At 39.4% G+C, this 22,168-nt stretch overlaps 1 protein-coding gene across 7 annotated transcripts in view; it reads right to left on the minus strand.

Moving 5' to 3' along the window:
• Nucleotides 1-22,168, minus strand: part of DOCK8 (dedicator of cytokinesis 8) — a 193,313-nt gene that overhangs the window by 69,523 nt on the left and 101,622 nt on the right. For all 7 annotated transcript variants that reach the window (XM_033122589.1, XM_033122588.1, XM_033122593.1 and 4 more), the window contains 5 exons: nt 8,812-8,929; nt 7,339-7,409; nt 5,782-5,920; nt 5,055-5,156; nt 46-141 (listed from right to left, as the gene is read on the minus strand). In XM_033122589.1, the coding sequence (XP_032978480.1) occupies nt 46-141; nt 5,055-5,156; nt 5,782-5,920; nt 7,339-7,409; nt 8,812-8,929 (526 nt within the window). The remainder of the gene's footprint in view (nt 1-45; nt 142-5,054; nt 5,157-5,781; nt 5,921-7,338; nt 7,410-8,811; nt 8,930-22,168) is intronic.

The raw sequence follows: 22,168 nt of genomic DNA on the forward strand, positions 1-22,168 counted from the left end.
CCAGTCCTCTGGCTCTGATGTGAAGTGCACCTTGATGGTTCTTACCTGGGTGTGAACAGAAGAAACAGCTTGTACTTCAATATTAAATACTCCTTTATGTCCTTCAGCCCACTTAATGGGAGGATTCTGTACAGGGACTTTCTGTGTTAAAGAAAAAAAAAAATTAGCAATTCAATCCTTTTTTCTGATTACTAACAAGCAGAGCGAAGCAACCTGACTGTAAATGTCAGGGTTATACAAATAGTAAACTCCCTTGAAAACTAATATAACTGGCCTTGTAGTTAGGAGCCCTGGGTTCAAGTCCAATTCTGTACTGAACTAGTTATTTTTACTTTAACAAGTCAGTTAAACTTTCTGGGCCTTCGTTTTCTCATGTTGAAAGGAGGGATTTGAACTGAGCGATCTGTCTTTAAGCTTTTAACCAGCATTAATAATTCTTGATTCCAGGAATTGAAATAAAGTCATATGACAGTGATGTCCTCATTCATCAGGAATGTCAGGACAAAGTGTATCTTTACACAACATAAAAATTTAATGCTTTTGAGCGCCTGCAATTACTTTCTCTTTTAACAAAATGTTTCCAAGTAGCCATCCTGCTTTAATTATTTAAAATGACTCTTTTATACCATTTATGTTATCAATAGCTCTGAAGTCCTTAGAGACCATTTCTTGCCTTAAATTCCCTTGGAATTGTCTTCCTCTAGAGACATCTGACAGCATTGGGTGAGGAGGGCATCGCCTGGCACAGCCATGTGAATGTGGATTTTGTGTCTCTTGCATTTTGATGGAAGGAAGTATGCTGTATTTGCAGGGGTAGGAGGCATGGGGTGGCAAGCCTTTGGAACTCTCTAAGACAGAGTCACAAACTGGGGTCCAAAGCTGGATGCAGCCCATCGATTAGTTCTGTTTGGCCCAGTGCTGGAAACGTTTTGAATTAGTTGCCAACATTTAAAAGTCAGAAAATTTCACAGGAAAGCCTGTTTTTCTAATTCTTTTGAGAACTGGAAGATATGAAGACATTGGGCTTGCATCCCAGCATGGCACTGATCTGTGGAGCGAAGGAGCAGCTGCGACCTGAGATGAACAATCTCCAGCATGAACAAATTCCACCAGGACCTGGCACTCATTAACGAGCCCAGCTCCTGAGGACAGCAGAGTCTGCCGTCTATGAGCTAAAGTAGCACTGCCCACTAAGAATACAATGCCAGCCACATACGTCATGTAAAATTTTCTAGTAGCCCCATTTCAAAAATTAAAAAGGAACATAGGATAATAATTTTAATCCTATGTTTCATGTAACCCAATATCGCCTAAAGATTACTATTTCAATATGTAATCAATATAAAAATTATGAATGATATATTTTACATTCTTTTTTCTCTACCAAGCCTTTGAAACCCAGTTTGTATTTTATAGTGACAGCACATTTCCGTTTGGAGTAGCCACATTTTAACAGCCACATGTGGCTGGTAGCACAGCACTCTCTTGGATAGTACAAGTCTAAAGGATATTAGGAGCAACTGAGGGTATATCAATCAAGATAGCTTAGGGTAAGTAGGAAAAAGAAACTAATATTTACTTAAGCACAGAGTTTGCTGCTTGATATTATCTCTTGTAACGCCCACCCACAGCAACCTTATGGGCAGGTATGGGCTAGATTTTATCTTTAAGAAGCAGAGAGAGTAAGCAATTTACCTATATGATACAGCTAGGGAGTGGCAGGATCTGGATTTTGGATCAAAATTTCTTTGTCTCTAAAACCCAGGTTTGTCTACAGCATTAAGAAGCTAAGCTGAAGGCTCTAAGAGATTAGAATGCAGCTTGACGGTGCAAAGGTGGTTTTGAGGGCACCAGAAGGGGCTGCATGTCCAAATCACAAAGAATAATCAGGGAATATCTGTGAATGCATTCTGGTTAACATCAGGTGGTTCTGTGGAGAACAGTTTTGGTCTAAATCCAGGCACAGTCCTGTGGCCCAGGGCAAAGAAAGCTTCTCTCTCCAGAGAAAAAAGGAAACGAGAAAAACAGACTAGGCTGGGGATGGGGAATGGGTAGTCAGAGCAGGTAAGAGAGTTGACTGTAAAGCTTGGAACTAAATTAAAATTCCCAGGAATTATTCAATTTGAAAATTGCAAGGAAAATAAAAGATATGAAGGGAACTCTGTAGAGTAAAAGAGTCTTAAAAGACATGCCAACCAATAGCAATGTATGGACCTTATTTGGATCCTCATTCAAACAAGCAACTGAAAATAAAAATATGATGTAATGAGATAATTGGAAATTTGAACACTGATTGGATATTTGAAGATATTAAGGAATTACTAATTTTAAGGCATAACAATGGTATTGTGATGGTTTAGAAAAAGAGCACTTATCTTTTTAGATACATAGTAAATATTTATAAATGAAATGATATGATATCTGGGACTTGCTTCAAAATAATACTCATTCGTGTAAACCTATACCAACCAGACTGAGAAGATGGGAGCTGGTGCTGGTGTGGTCCATGGGCTCTTCTGTAATGTTTTGCAGACCAGCCCAAGAGTCACTCTCTCCCACTGATGTGCAAACAGCAACCAAGGCTAAACTACAACAGGGGGGCACACACAACCCACACAAGGGACACATCTGCAGCACCCAGCTCAGGTGATCAGGAAGACTGTGCTTCTGGGCCCCACAGGACATCTACTACATAAGGCCACTCCACCAATACCAATTCATAGACACAAACACAGGGATGCAGCCAACATGGGGAGACAAAGAAACATGTCCCCAATGAAAGAACAGAACAAAGCTCCAGAAAAAGAACTAAACAAAATGGAGACAGGCAATCTTCCAGATGCAGAGTTCAAAACACTGGTTATAAGGATGCTCAGTGATCTCAGGGAGGACTTCAACAAAAAGATAGGAAACATAAAAACGGAGGCAGAAAAACATAAAAAGGAACCAGTCAGAAATGAAGAATATTAATAACTGAAATGCAGAATATATTAGAGGAATCAACAGTTAAGTAGATGAAGCAGTGTAATTTGGAAGATAAGGTAGCAGAAAACACTCAATCAGAACAGCAAAAAGGAAAAATACCCCCAAAAATGAGGAAATTTTTAAGGGGCCTTTAGGACAACATCAAGCATACCAACATTCACATCACAGGGGTACCAGAAGGAGAAAAGACAGAGCAAGGAATTGGAAACCTATTTCAAGAAATAATGACAGAAAACTTCCTTAACCTGGCAAAGGAAATAGACATACAAGTTCAGGAAGGGCAGAGAACCCCAAACAAGATGAGCCCCAAAATGCATCATAATCAAAATGCCAAAGGTTAAAGACAAAGAGAGAACCTTAAAAGCAGCAAGAGAAAAGCAGTTAGTTACCTACAAGGGAGTTCTCATAAGACTGTCAGGTGATTTCTCAACAAAGACTTTGCAGGCCAGAAGAGATTGCTATGAAATATTCAAAGTGATGAACAGTGAGGACCTACAACCAAGATTACTCTACCTAGCAAATCTATCATTTAGAATTGAAGGACAGATAAAGAGCTTCCCAGGCAAGAAAAAGCTATAGGAGCTCATCATCATCAAACCAGTATTACAAGAAATGTTGAAGGGACTTCTTTGAAAAAAAGACAAAAAATATGAATAATAAAATGGCAATAACGACATACCTATCAACAATTACATTAAATCAAAATGGATTAAATGCTCCAATCAAAAGACATAGTATGGCTAAATGGATAAGAGAACAAGACTCTTACAGAGGCTGCCTACAACAGACTCACTTCAGATAGAAAGACACACCTGAAAGTAAAGTGATGTTAAAAGATATTTCATGAAAATGAAAAAAAATTAAAAAGCTGGCATAGCAATACTTATACCAAACAAACTAGACTTTAAAACAAAGGTTATAACAAGAAACAAAGGAAGACTCAATAATCCCATTTCTGGGTATTTATCTAAACAAACCCAAAACACTACTTCGAACAGACATGTGCATCCGCATGTTCACTGCAGCATTAGTTACAATAGCCAAAATATGGGGGCAGCCTGGGTGTCCATCAATGGATGAAGGGATAAATGGAATATACTCAGCCATAAAAGTGAATGAAATCTTGCCATTTGCAATAACATGGATGGACCTAGAGGGTATTATGCTGAGTGAGATAATTCAGACAGAGGAAGACAAATGCCATATGATTTCACTTATATGCGGACTCTAAAGAACAAAATAAATGAACAAATAAACTCATGGATACAGAAAACATTTTGAGGGTTGCCAGATTGGGGGTGGGGAGGTGTTGAAGGGATGGTTGAAAAAGGGTAAGGGATTAAGAAGCAAAAATGGGTAGCTGCAAAATAGTCATAGGAATGTAAAGTAAAACATAGGGAATATAGTCAATAATATTGTAATAACTATGTATAGTGTTAGACAGGTACAGGATTTATCAGGGTGATTGCTTAGCAAGTTATATAAATGTCTAATCACCATGTTGTATACCTGAAACTAATATTGTACGTCAACTGTAATTGAAAAAAAAATTAAAAAACAAACAACAGGCAATGCAGGAAACAAGAGGAGGGAAGACTGTTGGCACTGGGATAGTTAGAGGAATGCAAGCCCAACCATCCACTTGCGGACTATGACAACTGACCCAGAAGAGAAACTGGTGGAATCTGGCCTCGGAACCTTATATAAGGACCGTGCCAACAGCAGCTGTTATCACAAGTGGTCTCCATTTGCCACCCCTTTCACAGTATATTATTCTATGAATCCCTTCGTTGTAGATAATGCAAGGTAATGCTGCCTCAGGTGCAGGTTGCATTTACTAAACATTTTGAATTGGTGACATCTAAATGAATGAGGTTTCACGGCCAGCTATTTTTCCCATCCTATCAAAACCATGTGCTCTCAGAAAGCACCATGCGCTGACAGATGACTGTTCCCAAAACCATGCCGACCATCCTTGGTCATGTTTAAGGAACAGAGACCTGGATCTGGAAATGGGGTCCAAGACCATGGCTGGACAAGAAATAGCTGATGGCCAGCTTGCTGGTTACCTCTGCAGAATGCATGGAGTAGTTGGGTGGCAGCTTTTCCAAGGCAACTGGCAGACAGTAGGATCCAGTTTGAAGACGTTCATTTAAGAGAACTGGCAGCCACTGAAACAGATGACGTAAAGAATAAAGTGGTATTTACTACAGCATATAATTCCGGCAATTTATCTAGCTCACAATGATCACATGCAACTAACCGATGATTAGATATTGACCAGGACTCTTTTTGGCAGTAATTTATGTCAAGTTCTTTGCATGTTAAATTCTCTGAGAGCTCCTGAGATGGTAATATCAATGATTTACTGCTTTCAGAGCCAAGGGAGTAGCATTTTTCTTGAAAGCCAATGTTTGTGTGTGTCTGAACATCAATGTTTATTTTAACTTTTATATTTTTAAAAGAAATAACTTTTTTTCTCTTTGGAGGAAAAAAAGCTAGTTTTATATGTGAAGCACATATATAAAATCTGAAAATAATGGATATTGCAATGCTTTTTAAAAAAAAAAATAAATGAGTGTTCTTTCAATATCTATCACCCACTAGCCTTCCATTCCTGAAATCTGTAATTTGCTAAGTCAAGTCCTGTCTGTTCTTTGCTATAATCTGGTTTGGCACATTCTGCTACTTCTGACAGGAAAAAAGTAAGTGACTAGAATTTAGTTGTTTATCTCTGCAGGGACCTTGGATGCACCAAGAACAACAGTGTGAATTGGCAAGTTGAAAACGACTCACTGAATATCCCAGGAGACTTTCTACCGAGGCCCCTTGCTTCTGCTGACAGCTGATATGATAGAAGGTGAACAGGAGGTGGTGATTTACTGTGAGCTTAGCAGGGAGCTTAATTTTCACTTCTTCATAGAAGTCAGGAGACCTGTTTCAAAAGCACATTATACACCAATAACTTTTAGCAAGAATAATGACTTCTCTGACTATAAATTGTAACGCGACGGACCTTTCTCCTCAGAATTTGCCTGCTTCACGTTTTGCTTTTTATTTTACATCATTCTGCTCCTAAGCTGGAAGTCCTTGAGAGCAAGCTTGTGTCATGAGATACACTTCACATACATAAGAGTGCTCACAAACTAAAGGCTTTGTTGGGGGGTGGGACTGCTGCACACAATGGAAAAATCCAACAACTTAATTTGGAAAAGGAATGAGGGTCAGAGTCCTGCTGTGACCTCCTTTTCTATCTCTAACCAAAAAACAGAGAGAAGCACATCAAAGGATTTTGGAGAAACAAATGAATGATGCAGGAAGGAAAAGAAACCTGATTTGACTGAATTACGAAGTCCCAGACACTTCACCAAGGGCTTCATGTACATTACTCATTTATTTCTCATCCCAACCCAGGAACATAAGTTCAGAGGCAAACTTAAATGGGTGAAGGTTTTCAGGCCAGGATCCAGCCCAAGTCTGTGTGACCCTGTACAGATTCCCTTCCCCTACCTGTGAAATGTGAATAATAGTTTAGACACTATGTTGCAACTCAATTTATCCACATGATAACGAGCGTTCCATTTCCGCTTTGGTCAAATTAAATGTTCTTATAGTCGGTAATGGTGCAAGTGTGGAATGGTGTGTAGAAGACAGAGACAGCAAAAGGAGAGCTGGATTTTGTTTCTGGCCCCCTCCAGCTTCTCAAAGCCAAGTTAGGAAATGTATTTGTTTATTGAACACCATAAAATCTCTCTGTATTATACTAGAATAGAGGGCTGCAGAAAAGTGAAAACAATATTAGATTCCTGAAGATATCGTGTTTCCCTGAAAATAAGACCTAGCTGCACAATCAGTTCTAATGCATCTTTTGGAGCAAAACTTAATATAAGACCCGATATTGTATTGTATTATATTATATTACTATACCCGGTATTATATTATATTATTATATTATATTATATTATATTATATTATATTATATTATATTATATTATATTATATTATATTATATTATATTACATTATATTACATTATATTAAAGACCCAGTCTTATATTATAGTAAAATAATACTGGGTCTTATAATAATTTTTGCTCCAAAAGATGCATTAGAGCTGATGATCCAGCTAGGTCTTATTTTCGGGGAAACATGGTATGTTCTTCTCCCAGTCTTAGATAATGACAAAAATTGTGCCTCTCTAACATAGAAGAACCATAGAACAAGCCTGAGTTTCCTCCGTCTCTTAGCCCTTGAATTATGAAACCTGTTGGGAGGAATCACCTAGATGATTCAGGAAAACCTGGAGATAATGAGACAATACTGGCATATGTTTAGAACTCTGAAATATACTTACTTATTATGGTATGTAATGGCTGTGTATACTTCCTGCAGAAATTCAGGTCCGTTGGATTTTCCAAAGATGACCTGGTCACCAACATAGAAAGGACCAAATTAACAGTGATATTGGGGTATAGCAAATCAACTACCATCAGCCCAATAGCATGTTCTGGTCTCATAAGGCTGTATTTTGTAACTTAAGAGTGCTGAGTTCTAAAACTGACTCAATTGCACAATATACTGGCTGTGCAGGGTAAACTGAGATTCCAACGGGCTCTATTCGTGACCAAGGGCCATAAGGTTGTGAGACTGGAAAACCAATGGTCTCTCCATTCTGTCTCCCCGCCTAAAGGTCTATATGACGGGCAAAGTCACAGCACATTGTCTGCAGCGACAAATCCCTGGCCCTGGCTCTTTTCCCTGCAAAGGCATTGGTCTGGTCACAGGTGCTCAGGACTCACGCTTGCCTATCCACCTGTTTGTGCTATTTAGAAGAAGCCTCCTCAGGCCTCATGTAGCCCTAAAGGTACATGATTTGACTCACCTTTGGGCAAAAGGGAAAAGGGCCCTTTCTACTAGATGCAGTAATCCCCATACTGGGTCCCAGGGCCTGGTGAGGGGAGGACGAGCAGGACTTTGGCCCCGACTCGTCCCCGGCTGGACACCTAGTTGTCCCGGCTGGACAACTAGACTACATTCAGGTGTGCTTGGCAGCTCTGGTGGACTTGCCAGAGGCCAGAGCACAGAGAACCAGGGGAAGACTCCGCTAGGGCTTCTTTCCCACCATCACTGCAAGAGAACACCTTGCACTGGGAAGGTAGGTGAGGCAGCAGGAGGGTGGTTTTAAAAAAAAAAGTGGAAGCACTGGAAAAATTATTTCAGCAGAAAGATACAGTAACTGAATTCTATGACTTATAGAAAACAGTGATAGCTAACCATTCATCTCGTTTAGTGGCAGATGGTTAAAAAAAGAAAATATAAATTCTGGCACTTTGGGTTCCTGAGAGAACACTGCATTGTATACTTGTTATTGGATTTCTATTTTGCCTCAGGGTGTAGATCCATTCCCAAAAGGTGCCGAGATGGTATGTGTTTATTAGCACTAGGCAGTATTTTACCTGTAGAGGTGGACTGCGGTGCACATCTGGAAGTACAGCAAATATGGCTGGCACACTGCACCCATCTCTCTACACTGGTGTGGAAAGACGTTGTGATATCCCTCAGTCCTCTAGGACAATCTGCATTTCCAAATGTCCCAGCTCCTCGTGGAGTAAGTTAGGAAAGACTTTCGCTTTAGACTGACCCTGTTTCCTTATTAGGAGGCTGGGACCAATTCTGAACTAGCCACCAAGGCCCCTGCACATGCTGACCAGTGCTGTCCCCGGGAGACATACTCTGCACGTGGATGAGCCTTGGATTTGATCCGTGTGAATGGACAGGGGCGCTCAGCCCACCCTGGTTTTAGGCAAATGTTTGTTCCCCTCTTTACCGGCATAGCACTGCTAGCATCCTCTCCACACATAAACTGGATCTTGATTGTAATATTCCGGGCAGATGCCAGCTTGTTAGCGAAGTTCAGCCTCTGTGGGTAGACGTAGAGAAGGTTTCTGGAAAAGAAGATGAAGAACCAATGAATAAGGCCTAGAGCTTCCTGGAACCAAGTTCTTCAGTGAATGCTGAAGGCTGCACGCATAAGGTGATTTTTCTGAAGGAGGTTTTCCTTCAGAAGTGAATTATTTTTGGAGTGAGATGTTGTTGATTCTTCCTCCTCAGCTGTAGTTATCTGACAATAACCAATATTGTTCATTGTGTTGTTACCTATAAAGATGTGTCTGCTGCCGTTGTGAGAGTCTTAATGTCTTCGAATGTATAAATCTGCCTAGAGGTAATCATATGTCTGATACATAGATAAAAAAGCAAAAAAGGTTCAGTTTATTTTAAACAAAATTCATGACCATAGATGATGGCTTCATTCACTTCTCTTTCACTTTTTTCCTTTCTAATCTTTATGTGGTAGTTTCAGTTTCTAAATGGCACTGCCTTTTTCTGTGTTGGTTTAGCTTCCTTTTCCTATCTAATCTGACAGTTCAAATCAGCTATATAACAATACACAACGACAACAACATAAATAATGTATATCCAACAACTATAGGGCAGGTTCTAGGCTAAGGATAATTTGGCATATTTTTTCTTTCTATTTGCATTATTAGTAGTATATTCCACTAAAGGTAAGCTCTATGAGGGTAGAGATTTTTATCTGATGTTTTTAATTCAGTAATGTATCTCCAGAAGTTAGAATAGTGCCTGGGACATAGCATGTGCTAAATAAATCTTTGATGAATAAAAGAATGAATGTGTGTATTTCAAATGAGTCATATTCCTGACTTAAAGAGATAATGGTACTAACATTTATATAGTACTTATCCTGAGTCGGCCAAGGTTCCAAATACTGGATATTTTAAAATTTCTTTAGGTGTTACTATTATGGCATCATCCCCAGGTCACAAATGAAGGGGGGAAAAATGAGATACCGAGGTGTTAAGTAACTTTCCCCAAATTACACAGTTAGCAAACAGCAGTCGGGAATTGAAGTCAGGCAATCTCGTGTCAGAGCTGTGCTCTTAACCGCTAAGCTACATTCCCTCAGATAAGACTCCCACTAAAATGATTAAGATGGCTTTTTCATACTGTGTTATTCATGACATCTCTCAGTGACAGGCTTGTCTTACTTTTCTGGGTCTTATTAACAGTTGACTGTCAACAGTACACCAGAGGTTGGCTCAATTAGTTAGTGTCACATTCTTAGGGAAAATGTCTTCCTCACTCTTGGTCTATTTTTCTAACATATTCTCCCCAAACAGACACATTCCTGCCCCAAATGCTTCCAAGATGACAAAACAACCTTTGTATGAACAGACATCAGGAGAGCAGTACCCCGAGGGAGGTCCAGGAGACCAGATTTTCCCTTAGTGAATGTAGGCTCTCATAATTCTTTACAAGAATTTGCATATTAATCAACACCAGGGTTTCTCAGCCTCACCCCTACTGACAGTTTCGGCTGGACAATTCTCTGCTGTGGGGGCTGCCCTGTGCATTATAGGTTGTTCAGAGACACTCCTGGCCTCTACCCACTAGATGTTAGTAGGATCTCCTCCATACTCAGTTCTGACAATTAAAACTGTCTCCATGGGGATATGAAAGTCAATTTGGGGAATGTAATCAGTAATGTTGTAAAGATTTGGTAGGGTATCCGATGGACACTTGTCCCATTTGGGAGACCACCTCAGGGATGATGTAGATGCCTGATCACTGCACTGTACACCTGAAGATGAAGCTGAACAATACTGAATGTCAACTACAATTTTATATACATATATAGTTACAAGAAGTGTTAGGAATAGAGACAGTGGAAATGTAACGGCTGTGTGCGATGTCAGAGGGGTAGTGATGGGGGAGGGAGGTTATCACTGTGTCAGGGATATAAATGATGAATGTCTAACTATTACAATGTTTTGTACACCTCAAATTAAAAAACAAAAAACAAAACAAAAAGAAAACTGTCTCCAGACATTGCCAAATGTCCCTGGGGAGGGGGAGAAATCACCCAGTTTGAGAACCACTGATCTTACAGATCTGTACAACTACACCTGGCAGATTTCCCGTCTTTAACAGATATGATCAATACCACTTACTGGGTCCATATTCAAATGTAAAGTATGTTCCATTGGAAGAGGGTGAAGTTAACATTCACGTATGAGGCAGAAGATGGAGAATTTAAATCTGTTTAATCTATGAGGCCTGGGGTACTAGAAAGCCAAAAGGGAAGGACTAGGCTAACACTATTTCTGCCCTTTTGTTGTGATGACCACACTGATCCTGCCGTGTGTGTGTGTGTGTGTGTGTGTGTGTGTGGAGGAAAATGGTCTTTTTGGACCGTGTGTGCATATACCCACAGATTTACCCCACAGCTCTTCCTTGTTATGACAATATCAGCAGTGACAACACTAATAGCCACAACTTTGGACAAGACCCAGCAAATGGCTCAGTAGACCCTACAGACTGCCCAAGTAAATCACTCAGTACCAGATGTACCAATTCAGAGGGAGTCCTGTGACAAAGCTAATGTCGAGGGAGAGTCAGTGAGAGTATCCTCATGAACTACTGGGTTCATGCTCAGAATCCCTGTTCTAGTCTGCCAAGAGGAAGTGAGAAGATTTCTGACTATTTTGAAATGGGAGCAATCCTCAGAGTTAAGCAGATCAGGGTGGGGTCTACAAATGAGATTTTTTTTTTTTTATCATATTCCAGATTCACTTTCAGAGTGAGTTGGAAATTTTATTCTGTAATATATTTCATGCAACTTATCTCACTGATTCTTATTTCACTGAGTATCGTAAAACCTTTAGTCTTACACTAGGTATCAAGCTAAGGGTGATTCCATTAGCTTGGTGGTCACTGTGAGCCACGTCACAAAGCAGGACTGCTCAGTCCGTCCATAGAACCTCCATGCTCTGCAAAATGTTAACAAGTGTGTGGGGAAGAGAGTGGACACTAACAGACCAGACACTGTTGGGAAAGTCTGAGGTAAAGCAGGACAGACAGTTTAATGTGCTAAGGGGGAAAGACTCTGCTTCACCCCACAAATGTTTTGACCTCAGAACTCATTTCATGGATTTATTCCTTCATGGTATATTTCACAAGTATGACATTCTGAGAAATCACTTGGGAAAATATTGAAATGAGCTTTCCAGCTACAGAAGAACATTCCACATCAAGTAAGGAAAAGTCAGAGCACAAGGATTCTCTAGTGAAATATCTTGCACAATAATGAATGCTCTCAGGTATTCAAGGAGAAAAAAACCATGCTTGCAACTACCAAGAACACACAGGAGCCGTTACTTTGCATATACAAGTTCAAAGGTCATGGAGATCAATAAATAGTGTTCCTACTTCTTACTCAACTGCAGTTTCTCTATAGAAACCGCAGGTGACTCGCTGGAGTCAGAAGGGGGGTGAAACAGTGCTGGGAACAGATCTGAGTTGCTGTAGCCTATGAACTCTCTATGCCACCCTGCCTTTTACACTGTAGTATCCTTACCCTGGCATAATAGCAACTGGCACACATATTTCCCCTCATTGCTGGTCTTTGTTTCCAGTTCTTTTTAGCTGTTTTCTTTTAACAGGGTCATAACTGGCTGTAAATGGTCAACTGCACTGACCACTTCCTACATCCAGGTGGAAAAGAAGATAAATGCAAGGCAATGATTTCAGCAAAAGGAAGTGAATTAAATTTCGACAATGGGCAGAATACTCAACGAGCTTCAAATATCAGTGAAGGGTAGATGGCCTCCCCAGAAAAGTCGATGACAGGCTGTGACACAATGAAAGAATTAGCACAGAATTCTGGGGTGTGCAAGCTGGGAGGCATCTAGCCCGAGCCACCCCATTTCTCACCTGGACCACTGCAATGCTTTCCCAATTCATCACTTGACGTCTACACTTGCCCCTTACAATCTACTCCGTATATATTGGTCAGAGGCTCTTCCAAAAGTGTAAAGTAGATTATGTCAGGCCCTCCAATGGTTTCCCAGACTTCATATCATGGGCCTTATATGGCAATTTCTCTGATTTTACCACTCCTCACTTTCCCACACTGGCCTTTTTCAAGGCCTAGAACATTCCCAACTTATTCTCACCTGGAGGTTTTTGTACCTGCTGTTCCCTCTGTGCAGAAGAGCTTCTCCCAGTTTTTTTATACAACTGATTCCCTCTCATCTCTTGGGTTTCAGCTCACACGTCAAATCCTCAAAGAAGTCTTTCCTACCATCCTATTTAATTGGTTCACTCCACTCACACACATTCTCCCTCTCTTTTATAATTATATGATTATCATAGATACATATGATTATGAAAGTAATATATGATTATGAAAATAATATGTATCCATTACTGGATACTTAACTTGGTTCCTTAATTTGAATATTTGAAATGTACAGAAAAGTAGAAAGTATAAACCAGCAACCACCTGACACCCCACGGCACTGAGGAAACTCACTGTTAAGACTAGCATGCTTCCTTCTAGTCTTTTTTCCCTTTAGACATTAAACACTTTTACCAAATATTTTCATATACAAAACTATCTTCGTTTTTTTGTTATTTAATGTTCAATTATGGCCATTTCCCCAGTGTGACTAAATATTATTAATAAACATGATTTTAATGGCTGCATATTCCATATTACGAATGTGCCATTATTTACACTAATCTCCAAAATCAAGCATTTAGATTATTTCCTTTTTTTTTTTTAATTATAAAGCTGTAATAAACACTTTATATGTATCTTGCCCTTTTGCAATGCATTATACTTTGGGAAGAATCCCTTTTAATTACGATATAGTTCAGTTTCTTCATCTTTGCATTAATTGAAACGACACCAATCAACCTTTCTGTATGCTGAAGAAAAATGAGCCAGTTTGTTAAAATGCTTTGAAGTAGCTAGATGAAAGGGTCTGTGTAAATCACAACAGTGGTAGCCCTGCCAGACTGGTTAAGCAAGTTAGTTGTTACCATACTTCTCTCCTATATCCCAATGCAGGGGCACCACCTACTTGTTCCACATGTCCCCCAACACTGGGCAAATTTTGCACATTGCTTCCAAAGGGGTTGCTGACCCCTATGTTCAAACATCATCACCACGGGCCCTCAGTGTCCTGCCCATGCTGAATGTACTTTCCACAGAGTACAGATCTGGAAGGAACAAGAGAATTTAGTCCAACATCCCTTTCTGCAGGCCAGGAAACTGACTCCCAGAGAGGTTAAATGACTTTGTCTAAACATATTTTGAAGAAGATGTATCTCTCAAGGATCATCATATTTCGTACTGGCAACTATGCTAACTGGTATGTTTGGTTAAATCTTCAGGCTTTTAAAGAAAAGAATATAAAAAATAATAATGTTTTCTCTTGGGAGGGAAGGTCTGCCTGCATGGTAAGTATTCCATAGAGCCTAAATCAGATGATGAAATTAATTTATTAAGAAACTAATAAACAGGCTCATACGTTTTATATGTGGTTAATTAAGTGCCTCATATTAGCTACAGAAAATCCTAAGAATTATATTTAATGATTTTTGAGAGGCTAGCCCATAACCCAAATAGGAATCACTTGTTATGGCAAAATTATTCGGAAAGCTTCTTTAGTAACTGCAGGTCCAGTATATGTGCAAGGCATTGAATATAACCTCATTTCTCTCCAAATGTAGACAAACATAGTTTTCTTCAGTCATATGTATCACAACGTAGACATTTGCTATTCATCAACAATGTTCTTCCCCGAACTACTTCAGATATTCTCTTGATTACAAACAATTTTGGAAACTCCAAATTCTTTCCACTGATTCAGCAACCGTCTCTCCACTTATTTATAAATTGCTGGGATTGAGCTGCTCCAGGAAGATAGAGGTAAACTTGTGGAATTTGGCCATTCGAAATCAAATTGTTGACTAAACTCTCCTGCTCTTTACTGTCTCGGGGCTTTCTTCTATTCCTTTTGCTGAAAACAGGTTAACCCAAGGGACCTTGAAATCTTTCAAGGCCACAATGCAAACAACGTTAGTTTGGCTTCCCCTCAGTTTAGCCTATTCTTTAACCAGTGCAAGGAAATGAATTGAAAGACATGTCTCTGTCCCTTATTCCCAAGATGACAACAGTGTTCTTTTCCAGCTCGCAGTGAAGCTCAAGAGGCAAGCAAGTGAGCTATAGCCGAAAGCACACTGGCCACCTGTTTAAACAACTGGACACTTTGAATACCTCTTTAGTTGAGCTTCTAACACAAGTCAGCCCGCAGGAGAGAAAGAAAGACGACATTGGGAAGACAGCTGAGCAGCTCATCCAGAGGAACAAAGGCCTCCATCAGCTGGTTGCAGGGATAAAGTACAGAGAGACATTCAACGAGAAACTAAAACTGCTGGAGCAAAAGATGATGGATATACTGTGTTCTTCAAGGCAGGTGAGCATTCTCTAACAAGGTGATGGACGGCATATGGTGAGTAGATCATTACTGATAATTGGAATGGACTATTGTTTCATTGGAAATAAAATGCTATTTTTAATACTATTCTTATTCTTTTAAATAGAAATACCATTCTATAGGAAAACTGGTCACAAGGGTAAGATTCATGAAGTTGGCAGTCATTGCTCCTATGAAAAAGCCCGGTTAAGAAGCGTGGTGGTGCATATTAGCTCTATGGGATGCAAATGCTTATGTATCTTCCATTGCTGTTAATGGCAACCTAAACCAGGTTTTGAATTAGAACATATCTATTTATGACACTCACTCTCAAGAAGTGGGTGGAGGAATATTCAGTCATGTCATAAAGCCAAACATCTAGCTTTCTATACTCGGAGAATATTTTACTTACAGGGCCTTGGAAACCCCAAAGAGAGCCAAAGGATTAATTGTGGTTGTTCAAAGTGCAACCATCCTTGGTGCTTCTATGTAACTCTTTGAAAGCGAGGCTGAGGTGAGTTAAATGGCTTATACTCATTGCATACTGTTGAGTGAAAATTCAGAATGTAAAATTTTATCTATGGCAGGGCTGTAAATATTTAAAAAATGGATACGCATGAAGGGTTAGGGCTAGAAGATGATATGGGGAAGTGAAAAAAGTGGATTTGATTTTGAAGTGGAATTGGTGTCAATTTTGGTTTTCTTTCTATTTCAGTACAGAAGCTGTAACAAAGTAATAATATCAAATATACACTTTAAAACAAAAGAAAAAATTGCCCATTTTGTGGCCTGGGGTATCTCCACTGTCTGTTGAATATCAGGAATGCCCATAATTTAAGCTGCTTTTATAACAGGGAAGATGGGCTAGCGTGGAGACCGGGGATCAGTGGTCTTTGCCAGATCAGATAATGGGTGTAAATGTCATTTAAAAACTGAAAAATGCCCCACAAATGTAAGGTGGACATGTCAGTTTTCTCACCTATCCAAGTAAAAAGATTGGAGTTAAGTTCCAAAGCTGTGATATCTGACAAATGCTTTGTAAACTGCACAATATGACACAAATGAAGATTATCTTATCAGAATTGTGTAAAACAACTGAGTGGACTTTAAAATACAACTCTAAACACTCTGCAAGACTGAGATCTTACTATATGTTACTTAGGGAATCCATCAATCTGTCTGGGTTTCTCTCTCCATCTTTCAATCTCTCTGTCTCTCTATGTCTGTCTGTCTCTAATCTGCATGTGTGTGTGTGAGTGTCTGTCTGCCTCTCTCTCTGTCTCTCTCAGTCTCTTTTTTTTCTGCGTCTCTCTGATACACCCTCTCTCATCTTTCTCTCTCTCACAGCCTCTCAGAAAATGACAAAATGCTCTTTCTGAGGGACCACTGCTCTATAGTTACAGCTAGTTACTGAAATCCATTTCCTTATAAGTTTGCAAGTGCTGGATGATTGCATACTGAGCTGGGACTGGGCTGTGAGCAGGGCCATTTTTCTCTCAGGACAACAAGCACAGAGCCTAAGACCTGAACATTTTAGGATTCCACAAAAAAGCCTGAGACACCCCCTCCCCCATATGAAAAGTAAAATCTCAAAACAAAAATTAATGAATTCTAAATTAAATGCTTCCCCAATGCAACATTTTGTCCATTAGTCAACAGCAACTCTACTGAGGTGAGCCTACAGGTGAAAATCTTCTCCCCCTACTTTGCAGACTGTTATAAAATTATATATCAAGTATACGTAACAAATGAAGAAGTGGGTACATCTTAATGTTTTAAATGACATGTTTTAAATGACATGTGGTCAGATGCTTTGAGCTTAGGAATGTCTTAAAAGGATCCTGAATATAGATATTGGGGAGGGGGAGAATAACATACCAAAAACATTGGTTTTTCTATTTTATTAGTTTTCTTATAGCTTGAGACACAAGCGATGGTTTAATAGCCGACCACCAGCAATATACATTGATTTGAAGTACACGGGCTAGAAAAGTAGTACCTGGCTCTCCTGATCCAATTACTGAAACAGCTTTATATAGAAAAAGGTCCCCAACTTATCTCGGCAATTTCAAAGTAATTATTTTTCCTTTCCTTATGTTTTAAAACTGTCCCTTTCTAGCCCCTTTTGCAAAGATAGAGCCAAAGAATTGATAAACCATTTGCTGACGTGCTAGTGCAGCAAAACCAATTGCATAAACAGATGCCCTCATTCAAAAACTATGGAAAAAGGTTGGTGGCTCTTACTCCCTTCAGTAATTTGTTAGCAGCAGATTTTGATTCCAACAGAATGAAATTCAATGCTATTACTATCACCAATATCTTACAGCTATCTGGCATCTTTTACTCAAGGATTTCAAAGAAAATTACAAATCTAGAGATATTATTTTAAGGTATTTATGCAATGTGAGCAGCTGAGGAGGTCATTTTATTTAGCATTCATATCTCAATGCCAGGAAAATTTATTTTAAGTGTAATAGTAAAAATAGCTAACACTATTTAATTCTGACTGTGGGAAGGCACTATTCTAATAGTAGCTAGTAGTTCCAATGACAGGTAGTACTATTAGCCTCATTAGGCAGATGATAAAACTGAGGCACAGAGAGGTTGCCTACCTTGCACAAGGTAACACAGCTGGCAAATGGCACAGTGCAATTCAAACCTGGGTGTTCTGAAACTAATACTAGACCCAGTGCCCATAACCATTGCTAAGAACAACAGTAAACAGTTTCTTTGGTCAACAATCAGACTCACCAGAACTATATTATAATATGGTCTTATATTATTTACAACGACTAATGGATGTTTCCCCAAACTATAATTTTTTTTTTTTTAGTTAGACAATTTTTTTTTCTCTGTAAAACGTCTTATTCTAGGAAGTTTGGGAAAGTTAGAATGACTACAAGGAAAAATATAAACCGTAAATGAACCACCACAGCCTAATAAAATCAGGATTAACATTTTGACTAAAACTCCTTAGTCTCTTTTCTAAATCTTTGTTCAATTGACAAACTATAACTTCTAAAAAATGGTTGTGAAACAACATAGTTAACTTAAAAGATGAGAAAGAGTACTGTCCCTCAGTGTTAAAGGCTTTGATGTTTTAAATACATCAGGATCAAATACAGTTAGAAATCTCAGGTGCGTTCTCGAGTTACCTGGGAAACCTGCAAACCTAATATGGCCATATATTTTAAGTGGACATGCTTTGCAAATGCACGCTTACTTTGCTGCTCAAAGAATGGTCCAGAGAGGAATAGCATCAGCATCACCTGGGAGCCAGTTAGGATGCTTCACTGACCTGCTGAATCAGAACCTGTATTTTAATAACACCCGAGGTGATTCAAATGCATATTCAAGTTTGAAAGGCACTGATCCAAGAGAATTGGTCTGCTTTTAATTTGGCAGACATATGAATCTTATAGTTCATTGTGATTCCTTTTTTTTTTTTTTTGCTTGGCTGCTAGGAAGCTCCAAGTCAAATTTGCAACTGACTTTTTAAAGAACCATCAGGACCTTATGATATACGATATATTCTGTGCATTAACCTTACCCAGATTTTGATCTAGTTCCTTCTCCTTACTGTCTTTTCACCCTGAAATTTTATATCTTCTTTTACAATCTCTGTAAGTGGTCTCAGAGGCTTTTTAGAATGGGAAGATTTACAAATAAGTGTGGAAAAAAAACATTTGCCATATCCTATCTTGTTATTGTCTTGCTATAGTCTCATGCCATGATTCATGTTTATTCCTGTTGCTAATATTTCAGGTTAGATTCAAAACACAAACTCACAAAGGAATCAGTGAAAAATGGAAATGGAAAGAAAATCCCTGATATGTAGGGTGAAGAGAATGTTCCATCTTCAGAAATCAGAGCAAGAAAAATGGAGCATGAATCCTGTTCTATGGCACCAGTCAGAGTGGACACAGGCTGCCTGCCCTGGGAAACGGCACAAGGTTAGAAGGGGTGTTAGAAGGGCCATACTGGGGTGTTGCCGCAAGCAGCAGCTTCCCCCTTAGTAATGTCTGTGCTCCGTGGGCTAGGCTGCAATGTTTTCTGAAAATGCTGGTACTATATTCTGAACGTTGGGCACCTCTACCCTTACCCCCACAAAAAGCAAATGCAGTTAAGAAGCCAGAGACAAAATCTTAACAAATCGTTTAGAAACACTATAATAAATGACCCAATACTCTCTCTTTACAGTCTTGTTATGTTAAAAAAAAAAAAATGCACTCTGAAACCGAAATCAAATGAGAGGAACACAAAACAAAAAACCCCAGCAAACTCTAATACTTGTTAGTACACCATTTTTAGAGATTTTGAAGGGAAAAATAATCCATGATTTCTCAATTGATGAACTACAATTTGAACTTCAGATATGGTGTCTTTATACAGAACTATTATTACAACTAATAATTTGTCTTTAAACATGAACTAAATGCTCACCTCTCCTATATTTGCAAATTATCTTTTCTATTACATCAATCCTCATCCCTTCTTTTTATTGGATAGACAAAAGTTCCTCTTAAGTGAGGGCTTGGAAAACCAGCATTCCTCCTGTTAAATAAAGCAGGACCACAAGCTGGGGCAAAGAGAATGTTCCCTTTCAGAAACAGGTAAAAAGCACCTGAGCTCTCCTTAAAACCAACTTGTTTAAGAAAAGTCCAACTAGTTTTCAATGGCAAGAGACTCAAAGGGAAAGTTGGGATGTTTGTGATCTTAGTCTTACCTGGATCAGATTCCCAAAGTTGGGATGTTTGTGATCTTAGTCTTACCTGGATCAGATTCCCATGGAAAAGAATCACAAATAAACATTGGAAACCTGCTGGGGAAAACTGACTACTTTGAGAAAAAAATAAATCTTCAACCTTGCTTGAAACGTTTTTTAACCATACTTTGTTGAACTGAAATTTTACCAATTATGATATCCATTTTACCAAACATTCTTTTGAAACACTGCTTAGCAGATTGAACATATTAAGTGGTTTATATACAGTGTTTCCACGAAAATAAGACCTAACCGGAAAATAAGCCCTAGCATGATTTTTCAGGATGACATTCCCTGAAAGTGACATCCCCTTTGGCACAAAAATTAATATAAGACCCGGTCTTATTTTCAGGGAAATATGGTATCATTCACTCCCACCTTAGTATGAATTAGCTTACTCAGTTCCTTTCCTTCTTACAAAGATGCTGGATGTATGGACTGTAAGTGTGAGTGGAGAAAGGGGAAAAAAGTAGGACAGGGTAATCATTATCCATGAGGCACTGCTCTGGGGAAGATTTGGAAACTTAGGGTATCAAGGAGAGTAAAAAGCAAGGGGAGATGGGAAGATATCCAAATCCAAATGTTTCATCCTACGATTTTTTCTAAAACTTTAGAAAACCTGAAACTGACAAATCAGTCAAAAGGCTCACTGGAAAAGTGCTTCTCTTCCAACTCCCAGCTATTCCCATGGAACCCATGATGTGGTTTTAAGGTCTAAACTGTTTGGATATTCCTTGTGATTCCCACATAGGGAGGGCACAGAAGTTGTTACACAAATTTAGCTTGGTTTATTAGAACCAGTTGGTTTATTAGAACACTATTTTCAGTGGGGTTTTTCAATGACTAGAGTATATTTAATAAGAACGTATTTTATTCTACATGGACTAAAACTAACATAACAAGACTGTAGAGAGAGAGTATTGGGTCATTTATTATGTAGTCTAGAGACAACTATTTTAAACTATTTTAGCAATATACATGTCAGAGATTCTGCAAAACTCACCCTTCCTACAGTTTCCATTTCACTCAGAGGACTCTGTATAGACTTTTTATAGGCATATATACAGAGGGTGCCAAAAAAATGTATACGAATTTTAAGAAAGGAAAAACTATTAAAATTGTAATACTCAGTACAACTATAAACTGATAACAAAAGATGAATACAAGTCAGGTGTATACGTTTTTTGGCACCCCCGGTATTTACAGATGCTGGGGAGTATGTGGTCGGGTGTCAGGTGGGAGTGGGGCAGGTAAGGTGCTGAGCAAGGGGATAAATGACCCCACTCCTTAGGGGTTTTCCTTACTACCTTGAATCTAAGAAAACCTGGGAAATCTGCTTTGACCTAGTGGAGAACAAAGCAATTGCCCCCTACAGTGTAGGCTTGTTTCTTTGGCGTGTGAGTTAATGAGGTGTCGGTGGAGGCTCACTTCTCACCATCGAGGATCGGTCAAGAAGCAGTTACTTTTCGATTAGGGAGTGAAGGACTCCAGATGTCCTAGAAATATACCAGCTGTTGAACTCTCTGCAATGAGCCTGGTTCTCAGCCTCCACAGAAGGAATCCGCCCTCCCTCTCTCAGCCTCCGACCTCCCCATACTCTTTCAAATTCATACAGCTGGAGCACCCCACCTTTTTGGAGCTCAGTTAAAAACTGTGGTAGCAGCTTCTAATAGGCTCCCAATGACCAATTGCCGGATGGTATTCTTGCCCCGTGTCATCCCCTCCCCTTAGTGAGGGCTCGACCTCGTGACTTGTTTCTAACCAACAGAATACAGTAAAAGTGACAGAGTGTCACTTTTGGGATTAGGTGAAAAAAAAAATCTCTGGTTTCTATCTTCCCCCTCCCCCCGCCCCTCGCTTATTCTGAAGAAGCCAATTTCCCCATTGTGAGCGGCCCTATGGAGAGACCAGTACAGCCAGGGGTTCAAGGAGGTCTCTGGCCAACAGCTAGTAAGGCCCTTAAGCCAACAGTCCAATAGGCCCTGAATCCTGTCAGCAGCCACATGAGTGAGTTGGGAGCAAACGTTCCCCTAGGGACCTGGGGTGATCACAGCCTTGGCTGACACCTTGGCCGT

The sequence above is a fragment of the Rhinolophus ferrumequinum genome, chromosome 12 (assembly GCF_004115265.2).
Source record: "Rhinolophus ferrumequinum isolate MPI-CBG mRhiFer1 chromosome 12, mRhiFer1_v1.p, whole genome shotgun sequence".
In the NCBI taxonomy this organism is placed as follows: domain Eukaryota; kingdom Metazoa; phylum Chordata; class Mammalia; order Chiroptera; family Rhinolophidae; genus Rhinolophus; species Rhinolophus ferrumequinum.